This window comes from Leucoraja erinacea, chromosome 22, assembly GCF_028641065.1.
Source record: "Leucoraja erinacea ecotype New England chromosome 22, Leri_hhj_1, whole genome shotgun sequence".
NCBI lineage: Eukaryota > Metazoa > Chordata > Chondrichthyes > Rajiformes > Rajidae > Leucoraja > Leucoraja erinaceus.
Window position 1 is genome coordinate 25361242 of NC_073398.1, and position 9787 is coordinate 25371028.

At 45.0% G+C, this 9787-nt stretch overlaps 1 protein-coding gene across 1 annotated transcript in view; it reads right to left on the bottom strand.

The window, feature by feature from the left end:
• kcp (kielin cysteine rich BMP regulator) overlaps positions 1 to 3405 on the bottom strand; it is a 110586-nt gene extending 107181 nt beyond the window's left edge. The window contains exon 1 of the mRNA XM_055653236.1: positions 2699 to 3405. Within this exon, the coding sequence (XP_055509211.1) occupies positions 2699 to 2810 (112 nt within the window). The 5' untranslated portion in view covers positions 2811 to 3405. The remainder of the gene's footprint in view (positions 1 to 2698) is intronic.
• Between the last annotated feature and the right edge of the window lie 6382 nt (positions 3406 to 9787).

Genomic DNA, 9787 nt, shown 5'->3' on the forward strand with positions numbered 1-9787 from the left:
ACTGACAATGACAATTAAAATTGAATCTGAATCTGAATCTGAATCTATACCTCAAGCCCTCGAGTCCTGACAACAACCTAGTAAGTTTTCTATGCACTCTTTCCAGCTTGACAACATCCTTGCTATAGCAAAGTGAGCAAAAACTCAGCACAGCTGCAACAGAATGGCCTAAATTCTCAAAACCCTGAATGATGAAGGTCAATGTACGAAAAATCTTGACCACCCTATTTACCTGTGATGCCACCAGTAATATCTTACCCAGGAATAATTAGGTGATGCAATGAAAGACCTATACTGAGAGTACTGTACTTCAGTGTTATGAAACATCAGACCAGAAGCCAGCATTACTGTGACCAGGGCAGAAAACTACAGATGCTGGAAAGACTCAACAGGTCAGACAGCACCTGTGAAGAGATATAGATGATGAAATAGATACAGTGATGAAAGATCACTGACTTGAAATGTTTTCTCCATAAACACTGCCTGATCTGCAAAGCATTTCACCATTTTGTTTGTAACCTGGCACAGGATTCATTGTAACTTTATCGGTGCCCTTTTGTGGCGACTATTTGCATATCTTGGGTAGTATGCAAGCAACGAATTTCACTGTGATTTGCCACATGTGACAATAAAGTATTCAAATTAATTCAACCCAAATCAATTCTACTCAATTCAAATGTAATTAATCTGTTTCCACCAGTTTCCAGCCATCAAGTGGCTGGGCCCCTGTAAAATAATCTTTAGATACAGCGTGGAAACTGACCCTTCGGCCCACTGAGTCCGAGCCGACCAGAAATCACCCTATACACTAGCACTATTGTATACACTGGGAACAATTTATAATTTTACTGAAGCCAATTAACCTAGTCTGAAGAAGGATCTTGACCAAAAACATCACCCATTCCTTCTCTCCAGAGATGCTGCCTGTCCCGCTGAGTTACTCCAGCATGTTTTGTCAAACTACAAACCTGTACGTCTTTGGAGCATGGGAGGAAGCCGGAGCACCCGTGGAAAACATACGCAGTCACGAGGAGAATGTACAAACTCCACACAGACAGCAGCTGTAGTCAGGATCACACTTGGATCCCTGGAGCTGTAGGGCAGCAACTTAACCCTTGCACCACTTTGCCACTCCATCTTTTGCTGACTGAATGCTTAGAACTCAAAATGTTGCCAATACACTACAAATATTGTACTGAAAATGATGGCATATGCAACGTGAATGAAGACAATATCATATTTCCATTTGTATGACTGCTAATGTTAGGAATAAGGTATTTATTTGGAAACAAACCTGTCAGGACTATCATATGAAGAAAGACTGGATAGACTCGGCTTGTACTCGCTAGAATTTAGAAGATTGAGGGGGGATCTTATAGAAACTTACACAATTCTTAAGGGGTTGGGCAGGCTAGATGCAAGAAGATTGTTCCCGATGTTGGGGAAGTCCAGAACAAGGGGTCACAGTTTAAGGATAAGGGGGAAATCTTTTAGGACCGTGATGAGAAAAACATTTTTCACACAGAGAGTGGTGAATCTCTGGAATTCTCTGCCACAGAAGGTAGTTGAGGCCAGTTCATTGGCTATATTTAAGAGGGAGTTAGATGTGGCCCTTGTGGCTAAAGGGATCAGGGGGTATGGAGAGAAGGCAGGTACAGGATACTGAATTGGATGATCAGCCATGATCGTATTGAATGGCGGTGCAGGCTCGAAGGGCCGAATGGCCTACTCCTGCACCTAATTTCTATGTTTCTATGTTATCCACTAACAGAATGCAATGCTCCCATACCTTACACTAACATATTCCACCTCAACAGAACGAGCCCACCAACACTGTCCCCACAATAATAATCAACCTGTACCCACCACTATGAGACTCTTTACACAGAGAGTTTTACCTATTAGTACAAAACCTCACTGTGAAAAAGCAACGGACATTTGCTCACAAGAATAGTCGCTCATTGTCTGAGGGCAAACCTGGAATCTATGGGTCACTCTCATCCATGGTTCAACAGAGGATGTTTAATCAGGAGTTGTCCGGCCCTCACAGATCAAGCATTGGGAATACTAAACCCACAACCCGTCTGTCTGGGAGGCTCCCACCACCACTTCATGTTTGTTTTTCACCCACAAGCTGATGTTTATGATGTTCACTTTCTGACTACACTGCCCAAATAAAGGAAAAGTGAACAAGTGAAGCACAGAAACCTTTCAGGGACTGGGGAGTAAACAGGAGAGGGGACCTGTGGGACTGCCAGTCAATAACTGCAGGCATCATTGTGCAAAATAAAGTTATTTCAGTGCTTCCAAGGGAGCGGAAAGCACCTGGGACTGGCGGGGCTTGTGGAAAAAGATCAAAAGTGAGTGATGATAGAGAGAGAGAAAGAGAGAGATCAGACAGATAGAGAAGGAGGCAAATTCAGCCAGGCAGCACACTGGGAGAGATGGGCAAACAGCACTGCACTGATGATTCTGCAGACAATACTGATCAGAGTAAATCACAAAGTGCTGGAGTTGCTCAGCAAGTCAGACCATGTATCTGGGGGACATGGACAGACAGAGCAAGTCAGACGGGCTGCGGTGGGGGAGAGGGAAGAAGGAGCAGAAATATTCATCCCTTTCTCTGCAGATAGTGCAATAAGGTAATAAGTGCCAGCCCGGTCACATCCTGTACAGAGATAATAAAGTTGACACTTACCGTTCTCCTGGTGATAGTAGGGCTGGGAGAATTGAGCTGAAGTTGCTCCAACCACTATCTGCCAGAGCAGAGCTGCCTGGACCGTGACACATAGAGCCAGCCAGCAGCACATCCTGGACAACGGCCGAGATGCACCAACGCTGCTGATTGATGAGCCCCTATCTCAGTTCAAGCGGGGGTCTGGGTGGCACACAGCTGGAGAGAGAGGCAGGAAGACGTGGAAATAAAGACTGGCAGGGGAACTGAAGAGTGGGGAGCAAGGAAGTGGGGGGAGGAACGGGCGGTGAGGAGATGAAGAGGTGCGAGGGAGAGAATAGGTGAAAAGAATAGGCGATAAAGGGATAGAAAGAGAGTGAAGACAAATGAGTGAGGGGCAAGGGGTCAGATGGTAGAATGGGTCGAGTAAGGGGGAGGAGGTGGGACTGGGGGAGAGTCAGGGCACCGGCTCCCAGCGGATCACTGAAGCTCCGTGTGATCGCTGCCGCGGTCAGTGAGCCGCTGCCGAGAGCTCGGGGCCAGCTCCGGTTATGGACCGACCGCTCTCCGCTCCACTCCTCTCCCGATCCTCTCCTCTCCTCACCGACCCCGCACTCGGACTCAGAGCTGCTGCAAAACGCGGACTGGAGTGTGACCCACCCGGAGCGGGGAAGGCGGAGAGTGAGTGAGGCAGTGAGCCGGGGCAGGAATGCAGAGCCACGGGGAAGGAAGAGCAGGGCCGGGGATGGGCGGAGTTCTCTCTCCAGGGGGGTAAAGTGGTGAGGGGCCTCGTTCAGAGTTCGGCGTGAGATGACTAAGGACGGAGGGGCAGGAGATATCGGCAGCTTGAGGGTGGGTGTGAATGACAGAGGAGGGCAGAGAAGAGAGAGTCGGGGGTGAATGAATGGTTTCAGTGGGTCAGTAACTAGATTTTGGAGATGAAGCTAGAGACCAGGCTGCAGCTTGACGGTGAGAGGCGGGGGTCTTACGCACAATTCCCACTGCTTCCGTAGACTAATTCCTTCTAGTCATAGAGCACAGAAACAGTGCCCTTCATGACCCAACCTGTCCATACCAACCAGGTTTTATAACAGAGCGAATCCTATTTACCTGCAAGTGGCCCAAATCCATCTAAACATGTTCCTTTCCAGCATGAATATCTTTTAAAAGTCACCCTCTTCTCTTCTACAACTTCCACTGGCAGCTTGTTCCACAGCGCATCACCTGGTCTATCTACCCTGGGAAAAAGACTGTGGCCATCAACCTCTCATGATTTTATGTTTCTGGTGATCTTTTTTGGCACCCTTCCCAGCTTAATGACATCCTCCCTAAAACAGGGCACCCGTACACAGAACCAAATCAGATCTCACTAACTTCTACAAGTTACATTTGTAAAATGACCTCCCAATTCCTGTACTCATTGCCCTGACCAATGAAGGCATGCATGCCAAATGCCTTCTTCACCGTGGTCACAGGTCGGTACATCAGTCAAATGTATAGAGCGATCGCCACTGATACAGCTCCACAGCTCTTGAAAAAATAATGTGTTGCTTCACAATACTCAAGAAACTACGCAGACTGACAAGGATCAAGTGCCCATTCATTGACTTTGCATCTTGGATATAATTGAATACTTTAGCCACAGGTGACCATGAAATTGTGAGAGACACACTCATGCCCAATTCTCCTCATGTTGCATTTCCTCATTTGCACGATCATTTTTAATTTATAAGTTTCAAGTATTGAAGGCATGTACGGTCATCTCCAACAGACAAAGGCATTCATTATATAGGTACAGGAAGCAATTGGGAAGACAAACAGAACGTTGGCCTTTATTGCAAAAGCATTTGAGCAAATATTTGGACACATCTTGCTCTAATTATGGATATGGAATATAGTGTATGGGTCTGCACTCATGCAATGATATACTTGTGATAGGGAAAAATGCAGCAAAGATTCACCAGTTTGATTGCTGAGAATGCAGATTTGTTTTATTTTTAGTTTATTTAGTTAAGCTTAGAGCTACAGTGTGAAAACAGGATCTTCAGCCCACCGAGTCTGCACCGACCAGCGATTAACACTGCACATTAACACTACCCTACACACACTAGGGACAATTGACACTTATACCAAGCCAATTAACCAACAAACCTGTACGTCTTTGATATGTGCGAGGAAACCAAAGATTTCGGAGAAAGCCCACGTAGTCACGGGGAGAATGTGCAAACTCCTTACAGACAGCACCCGTGGACAGGATTGAACCTGGGTCTCCAGTGCTGTAAGGCAGCAACTCTACTGCTGCACCACCGTGCCGTCCCATGAGGAAAGATTAAGCAGTCTAGGCCAGCACTCTCCAGACTTTAGAAGATAATCTCATTGAAATAAACAACATTCTTATGGGCTTGGCGGTGTAGATGCTGGATTATTGTTTCCTGTCCTGGGGATATCTGGAACTAGTGGACAAAATAAGGGGTCAGCCTTATGTCTTTGGGAGATAGACACAAGTGCTAAAGATTCCAGTGCAAAGTGCAAAGACTCCAGTCCAAAGATGGGTACTGACCCGAAGCAACACCTATCTTTTTTCTCCAACGATGCTGCCTGACCCACTGAGTTACACCAGCACTTTGTATCTATCTTTGGTATAAACCAGCATCTGTAGTTCTTTGCTTCCATTGTCTTTGGGAACCTTTGACAAAGAAAAACTCTGAGGGGGGTGAATCTTTGGAATTCTCTACTCAAAGTCTGAGCATATTCTAAACAGCTAATTAGATTTTCAGTTATTAGAAGACATATGGTCCCTGGGGGTCATACAGGATTACAATTTATTGAATGAAGGAGCAGCCATGCAAATGGCCCACTTCGCATAGCTTATATTTACTAAGGATAGACGAGAAACATGTTCATTAGATCATAAGTTCTCGGAGCAGAATTAGGCTATTTGGCCCATTAAGTAAGTCTACTCTGCCATTCAATCAAGGCTAATCTATCTTCCCCTCTCAACCCCAAATCTCAGTGCATGTGCTGCCTGCTGCTCTCATTACATGAACCAGCCTCCACTGGAGCAGAGAGTTTGGGTGCTCTTGTGATGAACATAAGAAACAGGAGCAGGATGAGCCCAGTCAGTCCTCAAGCATGCAACCCCATTCACTACATTTGTGGCTAATCCAGTCTTGGCCTCAGTCACTTTCACATTCTCTCCCCATACTCCTGACTCCCTTGTAGTTTAAATGAAAGTCTTTCTCCACTTTGAATACAAGTCCCTCTTGGGTAAGGACTTCCAAAGACTCACGATGCATCAAATGATGAATCATCCTCTTTTCCATCTGAAATGGACAACCTCTTAATCTGAAACTGCCTTCTAATTCTAAATATCCCCACGTGGAATCATCTTTTCAGCATAGAACTGATAATTCCTCATTGAATTTAATGTTTTAGTTGGATCACTTCTCATTCTTTTACACTCAGCGTGTATGCTCAGTCTATTCAATTTTTCTTCAACGGTTAACTCCTTCATCCCAAAAATCAGCCCAGTTAATCTTCTGGTCACTGTCTTTAATGGAAGCACTTCTTACCCTAAATACAGCCACCAAAACTGTACATGGTACTCAAGGGGGGAGTCTGCAGTAGCATCAAGACTAACCTACTCTTAAAACTCCTAGAATAAGGCTAGCATTCCATTGGACTTTCTAATCGCTTGTTTTACATGCATGATAACCTTTTCCGGCTCCTGAACAAAAGAGCCCAAATCCCTAAGTACTGGAACATACTGTAGTATCACTCTGTTTAAATAATAACTAGGTTTCTATTCTTCCATTCAAACAGGATAACCTCACATTTTCCTGCGTTACCTTCATTACCCCAGGGGCGAGCCAAGCTCTCGCCCCTTCATTAACACGTCTGTTTCTCAATGCTATTTGTGGCTTAGGCTTCTTGCTGAGGGCCTTTCTGTCCCTCTCCATCAGCCTCTCCCACAGTCTGGATTGCTCTCTGGGCCCTCAATCTCTTGAATGTACTGAATTCTCAGTGGAACGGTGATCAAAGTTCTGGCTTCTCTTGTCCATTTCAACTGCAGCATTTCCCCCCAAATGTTGGTTTACTAATTGTTTCTTTAGTTGACTTACTATCCAACCCGGCCTCAACAGAATGCAGTGAGTTGTTGGTTGCTTTAAATAGTGCAGATGGAGTGGTGAGTGCAGGGGATGGCTTTACTGCTGTACTCTCTAGACTTTAGAGGGGGGAGCGGATAGGGGGGGGTGGACCTCGTTGAAATATACAGCAACCTTATGGACTTATTGGTCTGTCCCACTTGGCGATTTTTTAGGCAACTGCTGGCAACTGTCATAGTCGTAGCAGGTCACCGAAAAAACAGCGACAATCTATATCTTCCTGACAACAACCTACGACAGCACCTACATCGGGAGAAGTCACGCTACGCTCTTAAAATTTAGCGGCGACCAGAAAGACGCTACGCCTTATTGCGCGACCGAGGAGACTACTCCCGGCGACCACAGGCAAACATGTGGCGACAAACTAGTCGCCTGTAGTTGCCAAAAAAATTGCCTAAGTGGGACAGGCCCATTAGACACAAAATGCTGGAGTAACTCAGCAAGACAGGCAGCAACTCTGGAGAAAAGGAATGGGTGACGTTTTGGGTCGAGACCCTTCTTCATACCAGAAGAAGTCAGTCTGACTTCAGTCTGAAGAAGAGTCTTGACCCGAAATGTCATCCATTCCTTCTCTCCAGAGATGCTGCCACTCCCGCTCAGTTGCTCCAGCATTTTGTGTCTATCCTCGATGTAAACCAATGTCTGCATTTCCTTCCAACACTCTTATGGATTTGACAGGGTAGAGTTTTTGAGTTTTCCAGATCGGCTGCCCTCCTGTTAACTGAATCACTGAGCAGTATTGGCATCAGATCAGCATTAAACAAGTACTCACTTCACGGGCTACCTACTTTGCATATCACCGGCGTGCATGTATCACGCATGCACTGCTGAATTTGTGGAGTAGCATGAATTACACTCACGCTCATGGTAAACACACAAAATGAGAAACAAAAAAATCTCCCCAGCACAAAGTCAGCCAATTATGTCCTCCTTTGCTGCAATTGTACTTTGTTGTTGCGTGTTACACTGCAGGGCTGCCTGTGACCTTACATATAAACGATATGAGGAACTGCAGATGCTGGTTTATTAAAAAGAAGACACAAAGTGCTGGAGTAACTCAGTGGGTCAGTCAGCATCTCTGGAGAACCTGGATAGATGGCATATCGGGTCGGGACACTTCTTCAGACATACTGATTGAATCAGTCTGAAGAAGAGAACTGGTCCAAATCATCACAGACCTGTGTTCTCCAGAGATGCTGCCTGACCTGCTGAGTTACTCCAGCACTGTCTTTGTAATCCAACATTTACACTTATACTGCCATCCACAGGAGGACTTATGCATAGCGGATGTCACCATTATTGCTGACCATTAATCTCATAAATAGATACTTTAAAAGTATACAAATGTAGTGTGGAAATTCTTTAATTACACAGATTTCATTTATTTCATAAAATATTTATTTCAAATAAAATTAATTGCAGTCTTCCTATGTTCGATTACATTAATAACATGGCCATATTATTACATCTAATTCCATTGTTGCAAAGCATTTTGGAGTGGCCTGATCTTGTGAGGGCATTGCCCATTTAATTGTAATTGTAATGAATTTATTAGCCAAGTATGTAAAAATCATACAAGGAATTTGATTTGCCACACAGTCAAACCAAAAAAGCAACAAGACACACACTACATAAAAATGAACATTAATATCCACCACAGCGCACTGCGATGGAAGGCAATAATGTATTATCTTCTTTTCTCCTTTTCCCCCGTGGTTAGGGCTGTCGAACCATCCTCAGTCAGGACGATTGAAGCTCCCGCAGCTGGCGATTGAGTTCTGGTGATCGGAGCGGTCAAAGCTCCTGCAGCTTGGAGTTGTCGAAGTCGGGACCGCGAGCTCCACGATGTTAAGTCCGCAGGCTCCAATGGTTGGAGCTCCCGAAGTCGATCCCCAGCAAAAGGACCACCAGCTCCACGATGTTAGGCCGCAGTGCGGACGGATAAACAATACGGAAAAGTCCCATCTCTGTCGAGGAAAGAGATAAAAAAAAATTCCCATCCCCCACATAATACAAAACTAAAGATACACTAAAATATACATTTAACAACAAACTATAAACAACAAAAGAAGAACAGGCCAAGACAGGACGTTGGCGAGGCTGCCATCGTACGGCGCCACCTGGTGTTAATCTGATCTGTTCATACTAATCCAAGGTTGTGTCTTTTTTGCATTGATTTACTGTTTATGTGTTGTTTTTAATTACAGGGAGGTTGGAGGTTATAAATGGATATGTTCTGGGAAACAAAGGCTCAGAACAAACAAGTTTCTGTCCTCGTGAAGGAATGGGCATAGATTATCATTTCAGATCAGCAACAGTGACAGAACAAGGCTTGTTAAACAAAAGGACATGATGAATATTAGTTTAGCAGTGAGATAGATGGGTGCAGGCCATGGCAGCAGGAGGTCAGGCGCCAAGGGAATCAAGCTAGGTCACTGCTCACTTCAGGATATGAAATGGAGTGAAATTTGTTTCGATAGTCTTTGAATGGGTGTGAAACTTGTCAGACCTTCATGCCAGGGTTGGGACAAGATCAAAAGTTCTGCAGGATCTTAAAGACAAGATCATGAATAAGTTCAAGATTTTAGGATTACAGTCAATGGTCATAATGTAGATAAAAACATATCAGGGCTCAGGGACACAGTGCAAGGCATCAGGTATTCCCACCCATGGAGTATTCAACAAACATTCCAAATCAAAAAAATATGGTCAGGTTTCTATAGCTTGGCATTATTAGTTGTGATGGAGGGTTGATCGATGGTGGAAGCCATTCAACCTTGAGAGTTTAGACAATAGACAATAGGTGCAGGAGTAGGCTATTTGGCCCTTCGAGCCAGCACCGCCATTCAATGTGATCATGGCTGATCATCCCCAATCAGTACCCCGTTCTTGCCTTCTCCCCATATCCCCTGACTGAGCCCTATCTAGCTCGCTCTTTGAAACATCC